The sequence below is a fragment of the Salarias fasciatus genome, chromosome 18 (genome assembly GCF_902148845.1).
Source record: "Salarias fasciatus chromosome 18, fSalaFa1.1, whole genome shotgun sequence".
Classification (NCBI taxonomy): Eukaryota; Metazoa; Chordata; class Actinopteri; order Blenniiformes; family Blenniidae; genus Salarias; species Salarias fasciatus.
Window position 1 is genome coordinate 14,969,022 of NC_043762.1, and position 17,236 is coordinate 14,986,257.

General features: G+C 41.7%; 2 protein-coding genes across 2 annotated transcripts; both read right to left on the minus strand.

Moving 5' to 3' along the window:
* Positions 1–4,079: 4,079 nt before the first annotated feature.
* On the minus strand, positions 4,080–11,832 carry irf4a (interferon regulatory factor 4a). The gene is made up of 9 exons (XM_030115272.1): positions 11,693–11,832; positions 11,045–11,248; positions 10,597–10,783; positions 9,806–9,891; positions 9,525–9,702; positions 8,173–8,247; positions 7,489–7,878; positions 6,860–6,972; positions 4,080–6,320 (listed from the first exon to the last, which is right to left on the minus strand). Exons 2-9 carry the CDS (start codon positions 11,240–11,242, stop codon positions 6,171–6,173), a joined length of 1,377 nt encoding a protein of 458 aa, XP_029971132.1. The 5' UTR covers positions 11,243–11,248; positions 11,693–11,832; the 3' UTR covers positions 4,080–6,170.
* A 173-nt stretch (positions 11,833–12,005) lies between these two features.
* dusp22b (dual specificity phosphatase 22b) lies at positions 12,006–17,236 on the minus strand. Its single transcript, XM_030115274.1, has 7 exons — positions 16,974–17,236; positions 16,421–16,454; positions 16,253–16,335; positions 15,473–15,522; positions 14,546–14,620; positions 12,965–13,136; positions 12,006–12,875 (listed from the first exon to the last, which is right to left on the minus strand). The coding sequence occupies exons 1-7, from the start codon at positions 16,992–16,994 to the stop codon at positions 12,735–12,737; spliced, it is 576 nt and encodes a 191-aa protein (XP_029971134.1). The 5' UTR covers positions 16,995–17,236; the 3' UTR covers positions 12,006–12,734.

Consider the following 17,236-nt stretch of genomic DNA (forward strand, 5'->3'; position numbering starts at 1 on the left):
AATGTTAAAAAAGCTGCCATAAGTGGAGCGCTGAACACTGTGTTTGCTGCCACTGTCCCATGTCTCTGACCTGGACCTGGACCTGGACATGGACTCCGCTCAGGAGCGGAGAATTGAGAGGGGAGGTGTGGTCTCTTCTTGTCTACCCCATTTCCTGCCTTCAACACAAGCTCTAATTGGAAATTTGGGTGGCCTTGTTTATTTACATGGTTGAAATGCAGCGAGGTTGTATTTATATTTTCATGGCGCGTTCTCAGCAGTGCTGCATTACAGAGTCTTCCCCCGAGATCTCGGTGGGAGATGGAGAAGAGGGTAGAGCTGTAGGATTGTCGCCCAGTGCGTGTGTGCGTGCGTGTGTGTGTGTGTGTGTGTGTGTGTGGGCACGCTCAGAAGTAAAGCGTGAAAGAGGTGGTAAAAGGTCCACTACAATCGAAGATGAATTTTCACTTTATCTGTATGTAAAGTCTGTTTATATCTGTGCAACTTTGCTTATTTCAATTGCATTTTTTTTTGCATTGATGAAATCATAAGGAAGGACAGAACGAAATACAATAAAACGTCAGATTATAATTGATAAGACTGATGATTTATGTTCTGCGTGAGGAAGGACACAACGAAATACAATAAAACATAAGATGATAATTGATTAGACTGCATCATAAAAACAAGGGTAATAACCTGGTTGAAACAAAACAGGGAACAAAGGAAAGAGAAATGAAGCAAGAGATTTGTTCAATTATGAGGGAGATGCAATTCAAAGAATGTGTGAGATAAAACTGCATTGTCTGCTTTGTCTTTCAGCATGCCACAAGTGCATTCACCCTTTTTTCACATTCCCAAGGCAGTGAGGAAAAGTGTATATTGTCTGTGTCCAGCCAGCGTAAATGAAAGACTGCAAAAAGGTTCATCAAAATGATCAAAAGAAAGAAAGTGCATGGAATTTTATGGTCAGGGCGTCTACCTTGTCATTAAAGCAGTGGAATAATGGCAATATATGAGGTATAGTTTCAGAAAATACCCACGTAGGCCGTGTTATCTAAAGGTCACTCAGGTTCTGTGAGTACACATGGACAGAAACGATCCTCAGATGAGTTGTGTCAGAGTGGTGGCAGCATGTGTTTATATTTTCAGACCAGGTCTGCTGAGTGGCCAAAGGCACGACTTTCTAGTCAAGCCGTGGCTACGCAGAGCCTGGACCTGACTCTGGAAAGAGTAAACACACGAGCACGCTCGCACACACACACACACACACACACGCACACACAGGGCTCTCTCCTTTGCCCTGCCCGTCAGCTGGAGACCACACACCCAGACCACACAGAGTCTGAGAACAGCTCGACTCACTCTCACGCAATAAGGCCGAGGAGCTGTCACTTTGACCACCTCTGTCAACACCGGTCCTGTGTGTCACTGGACATGCAAAACAAAAGTCTTTCTGTTTGGAAAAACAAAAGAGGCCGAACTCCGCAGCCTTGTTTTTGACACTTAAAACGATCTTACCAGCAAATCCAGAGCAGAACAATGGGGTCATAAGTGGATGTATGTTTGTCTGAGACAGGACATTTACATGTCTAGTATCAAATACGCTCCAGACACCCTGATTACAGGTGTCCAACTATAAAGATTTGTGGTAATTATAGTTGATAATTCCACTTTCTCTTCCTCTGTTCAGACAACATGCAGCCGGCCATCACTCCCTGCTGGACATTTAGTCAAACTGCACATCAGTCTCTGCCAGGCTTTCGTAATCTTCTTTTTGGAGCTTTGAAAATCTGTCTTTTAGCATTTTCTGTCTCTGTGAATGAAATATAGAATAACATTCTTGTGAGCCAGCAGCCGTGGCCTTCACATCAGAGTCAGCTCTTCCACTTTATTGTTCTGCTTATCAGCTGTAATCTGTTTGCGCTAAAGTCCAAAGTCATCGAACAATTGTTTCCTATCACTTGGCTGCGGCTGCTCCGACAACCGCTATCGCTTTCCTGCCATAAAGTTTTGGGTTTAGTGTATTGTTGCCTGATAAACAGAGGCATAGGAAAACTGCTCATATAGATTAATTGTGCCGATAAAAGGAGTGATTGTAATTCTCAGGTCACACGTTCATACATCAATAGAGGCAGCTGCAGTGCAAGGCGCTCGGTCCATCCAATGGGACCCATCTGGATTTGCTCAAGGACACTTTGACATGTTGGAATCGAACCAGCTATTGAAATCTAAATACTGCATAATAATAAAATTACAATAATAATGAATGGGCTGGATGATAAATAACTAAGCACTATTAAATCAGCACTTGAACAGAGTATTTCCTCCCATCGGTGACAGTTTTGAGAAAACACATCCTGAGCAAAGGGAGGGATGTGATGACAGCATTGCTGCGTCAGTTTGAGGGGTCAGAAATGGTAACAAGGGAAACCGGGGTCAGCACCTTCCTAACCTCGGAGACAAGCAGGAGCAGCCCGAGTCAACAGGGGTCAAACGGGACTGTCGTCAAATCCCAGGCAGGGGTCTGACCCCAAACACCCCGGGGTCAGTCACTCTGAGTCCAGTGGAGAAAAACCTTTTTCCTGCTCACAGGTCAGTTTTAATGGGGAAAGCCCTGAACTGTCCCTCAAGCCTGCTGACACCACCTGGACAGACCACTTCATTCACAGACCGCGTTTCAAGATAACACTAGTTTATATTTAGCCAAGCAGCAGAGAGCAACTGAAAAGTAGTAATAAAAAATATATATGCACATTTTTATGCAAATTTAAGCTGAATTTGAAATATTGTAGAGAGAAGGAAGAAGACACAAATTACAATTTCTCAGCACACTGTTGGTCATATCTCAAAAGCGTAAAATAAAAACATTATCTGACTAATCACAGTAATTTTTTAGTTTCTGGTTCTTTAAAATATTTAAAAATAATAGAAAGTTTCTTGAATCTTGAAAAATTACAGTTAAAGTCCTCCTTAAATTTTTTTTTGGCCTGTCCTACCCGTGCAAATACATCTGGGAGAAAAGGATTTTAAAGGTTGCTAAAGAGTTAAAAGTCAACCATCAGTCTTCAGGAGTAAGATTATAGTGTCCATTCTTGTGCAGTTTGTCTGTGAGCAACAAGAACCAGCAGATGTCAGCAAAACATTTTCGAGCTTCTCTAGCAAGTCTTCACAATCCTAACAAGTCAGTCTTCAACACAACTCTGAATAAGAGCCCATGTAAGATATATAAATTAATTAAAATGACATGTATAACTAACATATAGGTCAAGTGTATTTATTAATGATAATAATTAAAAAACATTCTTTCCATTTTGCACTGCTAACTAGAGATAATAAAGGTTCCTTGTTCCTGAAGCATCCGTCCACCTTGCTGATAATTATAACTGAGGGTTTGTGGCTGGTGGAAACAGCCCCACCTCAGTACTGGTGGTCAGCAGTTCAAAATAGACAAACACACTTGCATTCACAACTTTTTGTGAACAAAAAAATTGGGGGGAAAACCAGGCATGCTCAGGGAGAACATGGAAACTCTGCACAGAAAAAAAAAACCTGAGGCTGAGAGGTTAGAACACCAAGCACTTCACCAGCTTGCAGTTGAAATTCTGCAACAATGCTGGTAGGAGAACTCGACCATGACGGACGGTAGCTGCTGTGACCCATTTATTCCCCTCCGGCTGACAGGCTGGTTTGTCTCGCTGCCACTCTTATCAGTCACATTCGCTGCTGAGTCAACGCCGGAGCAACAGAGTTCACTTTCTTTTGGAGAAAGTCTTGCATTTGATGTGATGTTCATCAGGTTTCATTTTCTCTGCAAAACCCTTTCGGGGCACCGGCTGGAGCTGAGCGCGGTGAGCGCAGGCCCGGGCGCTCGGGCTAACGGCTAACACGGGCGGAAAAACTGAAGCCCGACTACAAATGATGTGGCTTCCTGCAAAGGGGGAAACACCATGGTAAAAGTGTGAATGTGTTTTGGCTTTCTTTTTTTTCCCCCCCTCTTTCTTTCCTCTTTGCTCTAAACTGAGTCCTTTAATCATTTTCGCAAATTGTGGAAGCTGAAAGGCGAAATAAGCACAGCGCAATTAATTCCAGATGAGTTTATTTGAGAAATAAATCACTTCAAAAAGCAGTTTCATAGATTAAACAATTGACATTTTGTGATTTCCTCTGTAGTTTGCACACACTGTTGCTGCTGTTACTGTAACCGTTCACCGATGTCTGTGTGAGTCACGTGTCCTGTAAAGTCCATAAATGTCAATTTCCCTGACAAGAGTAATACTGCAACAGTGTGACACAGACACGTACCCACCTGCATGTATGAACACACGCTGTCTCTCTCTCTCTCACACACACACACACACACACACACACACATACACACACAAACGTGTAGAAGTTCATTGATCAATTCTGAGTCACTGCAGAGAATCAGAGGCGCCGATTAAACGTTTGAGGGGAAAAAGGATTTTATGGTTCACGAAAAAAAAAAGAGGAAAAGTATTCCAGCCTCTGATTCTGGTCATAGTTTCCATGTGAATGTGAAAGTATTGTGGTTTACGTGTGAAGGAAGTAAAATGCAGACATTGAAACTCTTGACCACAGATTTTAAAAAATAACATTACAGAGCCTTTCTATCCCGCACACTTTAAGGATTAAGATTTAGAACCTAAACTGGAGAAAGAAATCCGCCATGCTTGTTTTGGTTGCGTGTAACTCCTAAAATGCAGAAATGCGTAATGTTCGTATTCAGGCAGATGCATCACTGTGCTCAGTACGTGCGCTTAAAAAAGCTTCTCAGGGATGGGAATAAGAGAAGTACTCCCAGTCTGAACTGGAAAACAACCCAAAGAAGGTAGTTTTTCTTCCTGTTTGTGAGGCCACTAGTTTCAGGTGAAGAGGAACAGGTAGTTTCTCTGCGAGTTACAGGATGAGTTTGATTTTCCAACTCAGGTCAAACCTGATCGTGAAACCCAGTGACTTGGGCCCGAAGGCCTGTCACAAAAACACTTAACTTACTTTAAAACAGGTGTGCAGTGGGGAAAACAGGCATCCGACACTGTAACTGTACCTTAAGACCTTTACACTCATGTCACAAAGAAAATTCCAGGTTCATAAAACACTGAAAAAGGCTCAAAATACATCAAATCTGAACTCTTTCCCTTTGCTGCTTTTGCTTCGATTTTGGCTGCACTTGCACTGAAACAACCTGATATCAAAATAAGAGTAACCTCACCATAGAAAGGTGCTGTATCTTTAGCCTGCAGCATCTTTCTGCTTTCTATGATAATGAATTTAACTGGTAGCAAAAGTCTAATCCAACAGTTTGTGTGTTGAAAATTCAAATAAAGTGAACTTTGAATTTTTCAAGAAAATGACAAAATGTACCACTTTTAAAATACTGTCTATGCTCTATCATAAATACAATTTAAATATGAAAATCTGCAAATAATCTCATTCTGCTTTTATTTACATTTTACACACTGTCCCCAACCTTCAGGGGATTGGAATTTTGCAATTCGAAACAGTACATCGCCGTGCACATAGAACAGACATGTAGACGCGTCATTATTCATAGCAAGCATAATCATTGATCAGTACAGTATGATTTTTTTTTTCCCCATTGTGAAATATTTGAAGACAATCAGAGCATTTTATAAACAGACTGAATCTATTGGAAACAGATTTATCTAAATGCATACGTGACTTTTACAGCAGTAATCATGTTGATTGGTCTTGCCATGCCAAAGTGTAAGAATCACATTGCCTACCTGTCAATAATTACAATGCTTCATCCCCCTCAGCATATCAGAGTTTGTCTGAGGGGCCATTCTTCCTGTGCACCTGTGTTACTACTTCCTGTCTCAGTTGCCCTGTGCTCCCCTCATCCTCCCCCTGCACCCTCAAACCGCATCCTTCACACTGTCACAATAATATTCGCACAGAGAGAGAGAGAGAGAGAGAGAGAGAGAGTGAGAGAGTGAGAGAGAATATAAACTCAAAGAGGACGATGCATAGGTGCACGAGTGAAAACACACCAGACTGAGTCTTTCCCATTTACCAAACCCCTCAGTGACTTATCACTTTCTACCACGTACAGTACGTACAACTGCGGCCGCAGTACAAAGTCTGACTTTCACATTCACATCCACGCCCTGCTGACCTGCACGTGCACGCGTGCGCTTGCATGCGTGTCACTCGTGAGTATGCTGCAGGGGTCTCTGGGAGAGATAGTCGACGGCCGGAGGGGCGCTCTGGTCCGGGATGGGATCGTAGGCCCGCAGGTAGTGGCCGTTGCTCTGCTGGTAAAAGTAGACCAGCTTCTTGGCAAAGACTGGCTCCACCTGCAACAAACGAAGGCTCCTGTCAACTTCTCATGCTCCATGAAGGCAGTTCATGCTGTCGATCACTTTTTTTAAAGATATTTTCTCACGTAGAAAATACGGATCAGTCACATATCCCACTGTTCTCCCTCAGGATATCCTTGCAAATTCAAAACATAATGCAAATACTGAGAACAGCTCTGACTTCACGTGTTGTATTTTTGCGAGAGATGACGTCCGATCTCACAGCTGATAATGTCGGTGTCAGATTTAAGACGAAACCAACCGTTGCCAGATTTTGAATGCTTTTCAGTGGGTACACACAACACCGGACACACTCTTCAAGGAACAGTCTTGCGGTTTTTAATGTGCATTTCTCTGATATACTATCATCCTGCTAAATTTCCTGTGTACAAAGTGCATCACCGGATGTTCAAGAAGGAGAAATTGAAAAAAGACAACATCCATTTCAATTACTGTTACTGATTATTAGATATCATGTGGCCTGTTTTAATAGAGTGTTCTCTACAGAAACAGGGTGCGTTGAGCTGTGAGCCTACCTGCGCTGTGATCAGTTTCTTTGGCCTCTGTGGGTCTGGGTACTCATCTCCAAAACATAGCACCACCTGGTATCTCGGTGAATGTCGACCATTATGGACAAAGTCCTGAAGCCCTGGCAAAGAAAAAGCAAATATTAAGAGGGAGGTGCATTTTGGATTAATTAAAAAAAAAAAAAAAAAAAAAAAAAAAAAAAGGAGGAGAGAAAGAATTAAAACTCTAATTTTGACATTTTCCTTCAACATGATGAGTTTTTCTGGAAACTACAGATGAGAGAGATGGAAATTCAAAGTGAAATGGCACAGACAACTATATCTAGTCATGCGGTGTGGAGGACCACAGGAGGTGGGTGGGGACTTCACGCTCACCCACCCCCCCACACCCCCCCCACCGCCGCCGCCGCCACCTCTGCTGGGAACGTGAGTGGTTTCTTTGTGCTACCTTCACACTCACAGGGACTTACCCAGCCCGAGCGCCAGTCGCCTCCCTGTTATCACTGATATCTCCATCATCACAGTCACATTCAAGATGACTCAACATGCCCACAGCCGTAACCTGAATGCATTTACATGACGGGAACGTCTGGTTTTGTGCGGGTTTGTGTCCGAAGAGAAGGAAAAACGAATCTTACTGATGAGGAACTGCTGGGTGTCGAAGAGTTTGCACGGTTGGTCCTTCTCCAGCTTGTTGGGTTTGTCGGTGTACGGAGCCGTCGGACCCTCCCAGTACACTCGGCCCTGGCACAGACGCTTGGCGTAAAGCCCATCGGGCGCCATCCAGAGAAGAACCCCCTTCTCCAGCACGCTGGGCAGCATCTCAGCGCCCTGCCTCTGTGACTCGGGGTACGGCGATGGGAAGAGGATGAGTTCTGCCCCGCTGTGGAACTTGTCCTCCTCGGCCGGGGAGGAAGAGGATGGAGAGGAGGAGGACGAGGACGTGATCCGACATCCTTCGGGGCTGGTGGTTGTAACTTCCTTCACCAGAGATTCTCTGTAGAACAGGGATACATGAAGGCTAAAATCTGGAAGAAAGAGTCAAAGTTCAGCATTATTGTTTGTTAAATGATAGTATTATTGAATGATGCTCATATTTTCTAATCTATGATCGTGTGAAGTCCTTTAAAATAATTCACCATTGCAACCAAATGTTGGGCCTCAGAATGAGGAAGCACTCTAAGTGTTGTCTGAAGAGTTCGGACTTTTTTTTTTTTTTATCTTTATGCAAATACATTTAAAATAGCGCGTTTAAACACAAGTCTGCTACGTCATAACAGCTTCTTTGTGCACTCATCCAAGTGTGACAACTGTTTATTTACCTGTTATAGCACTGTCAGCGGGGTACATGGGTGGCTGAGACTCTGAAAAGTAGGTGTGGAAGGAGAGCTGGAAACCTGAATTGAGGAGAAAAATAGACGCTAAGATCAGAGAACTGAATGTGACAGTGGGAAACGTGGGAGGGGAAAAACTGAGACTACTGCTTATTAAGAATCGGGAAAATTCCTGATCTCTGATCTGTAATAAAAAAATATTGAAAGTATTGCATCCAGTGACCTTACAGCTATGACGCTCTTTGTAGCTACATTCGGCTATACTTTTAGTTTTTTCAATTTACAATGATTTTCTTTATTGAATATGTATGAAAAACAGTTGAAATTTAAGAGGCTGATAAGCTATATGTTTTTAATAAAGCCTAATGTTTTTTTTCAAAACTTTTTCTTAAGTAAAAATACCTATAAATATTATTTGAAATTAAAGTTTATCATGTCAATAATTGCACTAAAATCAAAAAATGACTTGTGATTCAAACTAATAGTGCCTAAACTGTTGTAATTTACAATACATGCTTATATGATGATTACTTGCTCATAAAATCATACATTTATCATGTCTGTATTTATGTGGGACCTTTCAAACGGATTAAAGTCTTTCACAGACATGGACAAAAGTAATAATCAGAGAAAACAAGCAGGGAAATTAATAGTAAATGCAAGACAAGACGGGAAAAGAGATGATTTTTAAAACTGAGTGACTTTTTACAAGACAAATACATGAGATGAAACAGTAAAATTGAAGTTACAAATCAGATAAATTCAAAACATATAAATAAGATGAGTGAAATTTTGCTGAGGAAAAGTACAATATAATAGTACAATAGCTATGAAAATTAAAATAAAGGGGGGAAGATGAATCAATAACATGTGTATACTGAAAAACCATGCAGAAGAGGAAAAGTTTAAATGACAGCTTAAAATATACAACAATATATCTAGTGCTCGGATTCTGTCTTCCGGCCATTCTCCAATCATTGATAAGGAGACTAAACAGAAAATAACTTAGATGTTCATTTCATGGCCATAGTTGGTTCCAGCTTTGATTAAAGCCGAAAAAACTACCAGATCTCTCCAGGCACCAAAGATTACATTAGATGTGACACTTGTATCGCCAAGAAAATGTGAGGATTCATGCTCAGCCTCCATTTGATGACATGTTGCCCTTCGGTTACAGCATTTCCGTCCTTTATTTAAACTGACATTAAAAAATTAAATTTTCATAGTAGTGAATCCAATACAATGCATTTTAGCAACCAGCCCTCACCCTAACCCCGTGATTCATTTTGTGCATTTTTTTATATTGTGAACATTGTGAAGAATAGAGGTTGCAATCTCACCATTTTCTGTGTGGGCCCCGGGCCACGGCCGGCTCATTGACGACGGGTAGTGGCACTGGCCATACTGCAGCTCTGCATGGGAGCCATGGTGATGTGCACCAGGAAGAGCCTGCTGCTCGGTCGGCGTGTGGTAATCCCTCCAGTCTCTCCTCTCCGGAGGGACCATGAATCCTGGAACCTGACAAGGGAGCAAGAGGGTGATCACATGATGCAGATATCGCACTGAAGGCATTTTTCTTTCTGTTTTTTTTTTTTTTTTTAAGGAAAAGAATCTTCCGTACCTGGTTGTGCAGTGATGCATACGGAGGAATATAGTTGAAGGAATTCAGATGTGACGGTGTCTCATCCGTACTGTTCAACTTCATTCCTGAGCATGTAGATACATTTATCCACAATGATTTCCATGCATCAACAGTCTTGTGGTACAAATACTGCATTTGAAATTTGCATATCGAATTGCTGGCAGAAAGTTTAAATGTTTTGATCTCGTCTATGTTTGTTCTGTTTTCATCTAAATGTGCACCTGACCCTACACTTGGTTACTGCAGCCAATAAATTTAGTTTATCTAAATAAGTTTGAGTTTTAAGTGTTCAATCTAGAAAGACAACAAAAAAGTTAAATACATAAATAAATAAATGAACCACTGTGGTGTGACAAAAATTTGTTTCATGGCAAAGCCTTAGTTATGCAAGGCTGGAGGCCGTCTGGTTGTGTTATGTGCACCCTACACTTGGTAACTGAAGCCCTCTAAAAAAAGCACTATGGCCTTTTTGGTACATGCTTTGGCTTCCTTTGTGCTTCCTGCTTCATCAGAGCTGACTGCAGTGGTGCATGTGCATGTGAAAATTACAAATAGTCTTTGAACAGTGCTAGCAGCAGTGTGACATGAAGCCGTATTCATTGTGTGAACTGCGGCTGAGGGTTTAGAAAAGATATATATTTTGAATAAAATCCACCCATTAACTATTTTCATCTTGGTATTTGTTGCACATTAAAAAAAATACACTTTTCTTCTATAATGCAATTTGCAGCTGTGCTGTATCTGAGCATGAAAATAAGCTAAACACTGACCTTTTTTTGCTTCCTCTGGAATGATCCTGTAGACTTTGTAAGGCTCTGAGATGTCCAGTTGGCTTCTTTCTACTAGTTCATCAAAGTCGTTGCTTTTATTGAGAGCACAGCGGAGTCTGGTCTTCCATGTGGGGGGGTCGGGTTTGTCCACACCTTCCTTATGTTTTCCCTTGAACATTGCCCATGCCTGAAACAGCCATCAAACACATAAATGTTTTTTTTTTTTTCTTTACAGTTCCTCTTTAGTCATGTCAAAAATAGTTTGGAGTTGAGTGAAATGCACATGAGCGATAGAATAAAGACAAGCATATAAAATGTTGATGAATCACTGAAAACATGAGTCACTTTTCATGTACTGTACTCATTCGGGTCCAGTCAGTGCAGATTGAACAGATAAACTGCATTGCATTAAGTGCAATGTGAGTCAAAGAGACGAGATGGTTTTGACCTTGAAGAGTGCAGCATCCTCCTCTCTATTGTAATCCTGTTTTCCAGCATGCTTCCATGGAATCCGAAATATAGTTTTCTCGTCGTTTTCCCAGACCAGGCCGGGATATCTCCCGCTGTCAATCTGCTCGATCAGCCACTGCCTCAGTTTGCCATTGCCGCAACTGACGGACAGGCCACTGTCCTCGTCCAGGTTCATCTCTGCCTAATGACAGAATGAACAGAGCAGCAAACTGCAGTTTAACATTAGTTTTTTTAACTCTCAACTATCAACAACAGCTCCTTACAAGGAAAAGACAGAAAGCACATTCATGTAAGTAAATATAAGAAATATATTTGGCACATTTTTCATTTCTGCAGAGGAAAACAAGTGTGACTCCTCTTCAGTACAGGGCTGAATAAGATATAGTTATTAATGAGGATTTTAAACACAGCTACAATACATGCCAGAAAATGAAATTCTTAAACAAGTTGTAACAGTTACAAAGTTAAAGACAAATATGTGATTACTTGATGTTATCTTTAAATATTCTTGATTAAAAACAGACATTTTACACAAACTGAAACTTAAAGTTGCCTCCATTCATTTAAAGTTTTAATTAAAAAAGTTCTGCTACTGTTAAATTTCACGGTAATGTCTCCTTCTTACCCTCGTCTGTGCAGTCTACCGTCCAGTGCTGAAATCAGTTTAGAAACTCTTGAGGTCCTACTCTTAAATGTTATCACATCTTGATGCAGGGAGGAGCCACCGGGGCTCTCAGAAGTTCAAAAGGGAGAGGTGCTGCAAACAAGTCAGACGCTCATTTCTGTGAAACTCAGCGCCCACACAGCGCTGCGGTGGGGAATCCCTTTCGTGAAACCCTAAGAAGACATGGGACGAAATGGAACAGTCTTACCTGTAACAATCACTAAAATATCCCCCCCCCCCCCCCCCTTCATGTTTTTGTTTTTCTCAAAGTCGGCAGCTCAGACTTATTTCCACTGAAATACAGGTAAATGGAGGGGGGAAAAATCTAAAAATATACATGTTTTGGTAGGAAAATATGAAGTTCAGTTCAAAATAATATCTCAAACAAAGACATGGTTTAATTGAAAGTACTGTATAGTTCTAAAGTAAGTTATGATGGTTACTGCCCTCCAGTGGTTATCAACACACACCTATTATTAATATTCAGAGGACTTCTTGCCACACCTCACCATGGCATCTTTATATTTTTGTCTCAGTTTAGCAGAATGTATGGGCAGCTGTGTGAAGAGTGCTTACGAGAGCGTGGTCTTTGTGTGTTCGATGCCACCACGCGTGTCGGTCCTTGCACATTAGACAAACAGGAAGAGAACCAGGAAATAGAGCTATAAACAGAGTGCTGAATGCGTCTTATCACCTCCAATAAGGTCGGGACCCTGATGCTTCACTTGACTGCTTTTATTTAACAATTTGAAATCATACTGACACAGTGGAAAAACTCGGTTCATCACTTTAAAAAAAAACTTCATAGCACAACTAACAACAATAAATGCTAAACATTAATATGACCTGTACACAGTAACTGTCTCCTCCAGCTTTAATGTCCATCAGATTGAGACAATCGCTTCCTTTGGGATGAGAATCCATACAGAAGTCCAGAACACTTCATCTCGTTTCAGTGTAATCCTGCAGGCAGAGCTGCAAAAGACCTCCAGAAGAGGAGCGATCAGATCCCTCCAGGAGGAGTCGACGTGTGTTTTTCTTCATCCTCACTGCTGACTTTGGATACTCTGGCGAGTAGGACACGTATATCGGCCTCATCGTTGAAGGGGTTTTCCTTATATTCCTGCCGGAGCCATTCTCTGAACTACAAGGGGGAAAAAAAACAGAATTGGATTAAATTTACAACATGCAAAATACAAAAACAAACAAAAAAAACAACAACCTTGAACCGACCTCTTCCACTAGAGTGGTCTCGAACTCCTGGAGTTGTCGCTGGAAGCCCAGGTTGGGCCCAGCACAGGGTCGGACCACCTTGACAGCAGCCAGCGCCTCCTGCCAGCCCAGGCCTGTGACCGTCATGATGTAGGCCACAACCAGGGTGACGCTGCGGGACACGCCTGCCAAACTGAGCCAATGAAAAGGGCTTCATTAACTTTACAGTCACCAATCTACCACCAATTAATATTTTTCAATGTGCACACAGGGATAATACGCAAGTTTATCACAGAAGGAAACCCCAAGTCAAAGAAAAGAAACTAAACTGCATCATTATTCTCATTTTCTTACAGACCCTTTAATGAGTAGATTTTTTTTTTGAGATATGGAAATAATCATCGCATTTACTGCCATGGTATCTTCACACCCTTTAGGACTCTGTTTATAAAAATATTCAGAAACATAATTTCTACTTTATCCTGATTTCTTTATTTCGACAGTTTGGGGTTTAAACTGGTCGCTAGCTTTCATTTTAATCATTAGTGAATTTGTCCAAAAGCTTCAGGTGGGGGGTAACAACATAACAGTGGAACCCTGTTCAAACACAACTTAGAAAATTATATAATAACGTGAAAATGTGTAAACCAAATGTAGGTCAAGTCTCAATCCCCACATGCACCGATGGATGCTGCCCCGGCTCACCTGTGTCCTTCCTCACAGCAGCACATCAACTTTGAGGAGAAAATGCTCACTTGCTGCCTAACATAATGGATCCCGCCAACGAACAGCAATCACGATAAAGAGTCGGCCTGTTATTTACTGTAACTCAGTGATCATAATGTTGTGGGTGATCAGTGCCAACATGCAGATGTGCACTTTGCAAATATTCTCTTCTATCAATCGAACGGAAGTGAGCTACAATGTCCAATATAGGAAATCATTATACACTGAAACAAAATAAAATGTAATGAGTACAGCTGAATGCAGCTTACTGGGAAATGTAAGAAGTTTGTTCCAAAGACAGAGTGATGGTCAAATCAAAGTGAGCTTAGAGGTTGAAAACAGATCAGAAATGTCTACTGTTGAAAATAAGTACTGCACTATCAAATGATGAAACTCAAGTGTGAACATTGAATCAGTACAGCACATATCTGAATGAACTCTGACCTTAGGAATCAAACAGAGAAACAGAGCCACTTTAGTCAATGTGGATCTTATAAATAGCCTGCTGTATCTCTGAGAAGCCCCTCTGTCCTACCAAATATAACCTCACACTGTGAGCACAAGGTCAGAAGCCTCGCTACACAAACACAATGCGGCCAGACTGTACTCCGTTTCGGGAAGTTCTCCTTTCTTTATCATTTATTCCATTCTGCACAGATGTTACGCATGAGTTCACATGTGCTTCTGTGTGGTGACTGCCGTTTTTGTTGTTGACGCTGTTGCTGTACACACAACTGGAACATTTCTCCTTCAACAGTCCATTGTCGGAGATATCTGGAGGAAATCTATCAGGTATTCAAATGGAACCTCTGGTTTGAATAACTGGTGAGAATGAGAAACTTGAATCAGAAGAATCTGAAGAAAAGCCGCTCTCACCAGTGAACGAGGCAGCCTTCTCCCTTAAGGCGGGACTCGTGCATGAACATTATACTCTGTTTAAAGTGCTGAGTCCTGCGGAAAACGACAAGACAATTGTTACAGATCACGCGAGAACACAGCAGGGGTTCTGACTAAACCACATACCTTGTGCTCTTTAATAATTACAGCAGATTGGTTGGACGCAAGTTCAAAAACATATATTTTTTTTTTAAATGTTGTGTTCTTTTCAGAACACGGTGAGTGTAAAGTGTTTGACACTTCTTCATCCTGCATGAATCCGGATCAGGGTGTGCTCGCGTCAGGTGTGAAAGACTTAGTGTCACATTTCACTTACGTGAAGCAAAGGGCAGTGGGGGTGATGGGTACACCAGCATGCATGTCTACCTGTTGCACAGCTTGTGCGTGTGTGTATATACTTACAAATCTGTTATCTTTGCTGGACTTATTTAGGTGATCAAAATGAAGATATCTATCTCACTTGGAGACTTGTTTTTAGATGTTTTAGATGCAAAAGTAAAAGTACAGCATTAAAAAAAAGTAACAGAAATCGGTGTTGCAGCACATTTCTGCAGTTTCAGAAATTGCTTAATTACAGATTGCTTGAAAAATAAGTTAATGGCAGAAGGTTGTGACACATGTGCCTCTATATAACTGCAAGCGTTTGAACACATCAAGTATTCATGCCAAAAAAAGAAAAACAGCCTCGCAACAAAGAGCTGAATACGGCTGCACTGCTGCAGTTGAGTAAGAGAATACAATCACAGTTGATGTCAAGCTTTTGAAAGCATATCATTTACACGTTAGCTTGAAGAAAATGAACCTCTGACGCCCACACTGCACAGCCCCCAATGGATATGGAGCTTTCTCGCTTTGCCTCAGCCTTTCTTTGTTTGGCGCTGCTGCGCTGCACATTGTGGTACTTACAGGTTTTGTGTGGGCAGGTCAGCTGCCGAAATGCAGAGATAGGTCATCTCCTGGTGGACAAATCACACTAGTTACTAATTAGCAGCCACTTGATCTCATGCAAATACCACGAATCGTCAAACAGCGGGAGATAACGATCACTGTATCAAAGACTTCACAGTGTTGTGTTTTCTGATGTAAACCACAGAATGACTGTAAAACAGAGAGATGACACGAGAGACTAAACTTTCTTGCAATCAAACATTTCTGGGACTCTTTAAGGAGACAACAGAGACAAAGCTGCTTGTGGACTTTCAGCAGAAGTAAGTCAATAACCAGGAAAGAAAAATAATAATTATGATGAAGAGAGACTGCACAGTCCACATTGGTTAAAGCAAGAACAACCACCTACTCTGAAACCCACGCAGCACAACTCGGCACACTGACCAAGCCAACTGTTGTTGACTGGCATTTTTTTCGTGATGCTCCAAGAATCACATGAGTAAGATTTTCTCCCTGCTCGATGTTTGCTCACTCAGGACTGGCAAATGTTTGTTTCGGGAAGCTGCGGGATCAGGCAGCACAAACGTGCACTTCTTCCCGAACAACCTGACAAACCGGTCTGTGTAAGAGCTCAAGTCATGCGCAATGTGCCTAAACACCACAGAGCTTTCAGATGGACGGTCATCATCAGTTTCAATTGCATTACCGCTCGGCTCAGGATCTACTGAGCCACTGAAGATGCACATTTTAAAAATCCATTTATGAGTCGGCATGCTGGAAGGAAACGGATATTCTTACCTGGAGGATTGGAGCTGCACTGTCATGAATGGACAGGATGTGTGTAATGTTGTTTCTCGCAAGCTGTTCCCTGTCTCTTGCATCTGAGGCAAAAACAATAAAGGCATGAATAAGTGCAGACACACAGAAAGAACAAGCAATCCGTCTTTGTAACGCACAGAGACAAACCTTTGAAATTTCCCAAGTATAAATCAGGCAGGACCTGAAGGACAGAAGGCAGCAGTGGTCAAAAAGGCACAGTCACAATACAGCAATGATGATGAGGTGACAGTTGTCATTCAACAAGAACCTCGAAGAGTAAACTCTAAATCATAATTAGTGATTACAATAAATGAAACTCGAGATAGACACTTTCTTGATCACATGGAGAATTCACATAAACAGATCCAAACAAACAATAAAAATGCATGTGTTCAGAATAACTAGAAGTGTGATTAAAATATAAGGTCAAAAACAATACTAAGCAACAATTAAAAAAAAAAATCAACGAAATTTCAAAAAAATAAAAAAATAAAAACAAAATTAAAAACGACTTGTAATTTTTGGGGGGAATGTATCTAATTTCATCACATAAGTAAATAACCTCCTGTGGCTGCAAAAACTAACGTGAAAGAACGACTTAGTAAAAAAAAAAAAAAAAATGTATGCAAACTAAAAAGCTCCCTATCCCCGAAACACTGAGCAGCAGCACTCATGTGCGCGCAGAGCTGAGAAAGCTCACCTTGTTGATGCCATTCCCCATCCTGAAGCACCCCGTCTGGAAGGGAACACTTCAAGGAAATGTCGCTCTGTGTCTTCGCTGTTTCCGAAAGCCCATCCAGCGTCTTTATAGCTTCCTAAACCCGCAGCAGCGCCAGCGGGAGAAGCAGCCTGAGCACGGAGACCGAGAGAGAGCCGTGCGCCTGCTGCTTGCCTGCTTAGTCCGCGGTGCATTCTGGGAAATGGAGTCTTGTTGTGAAAACTCACACAGGGGCCACGTACAGG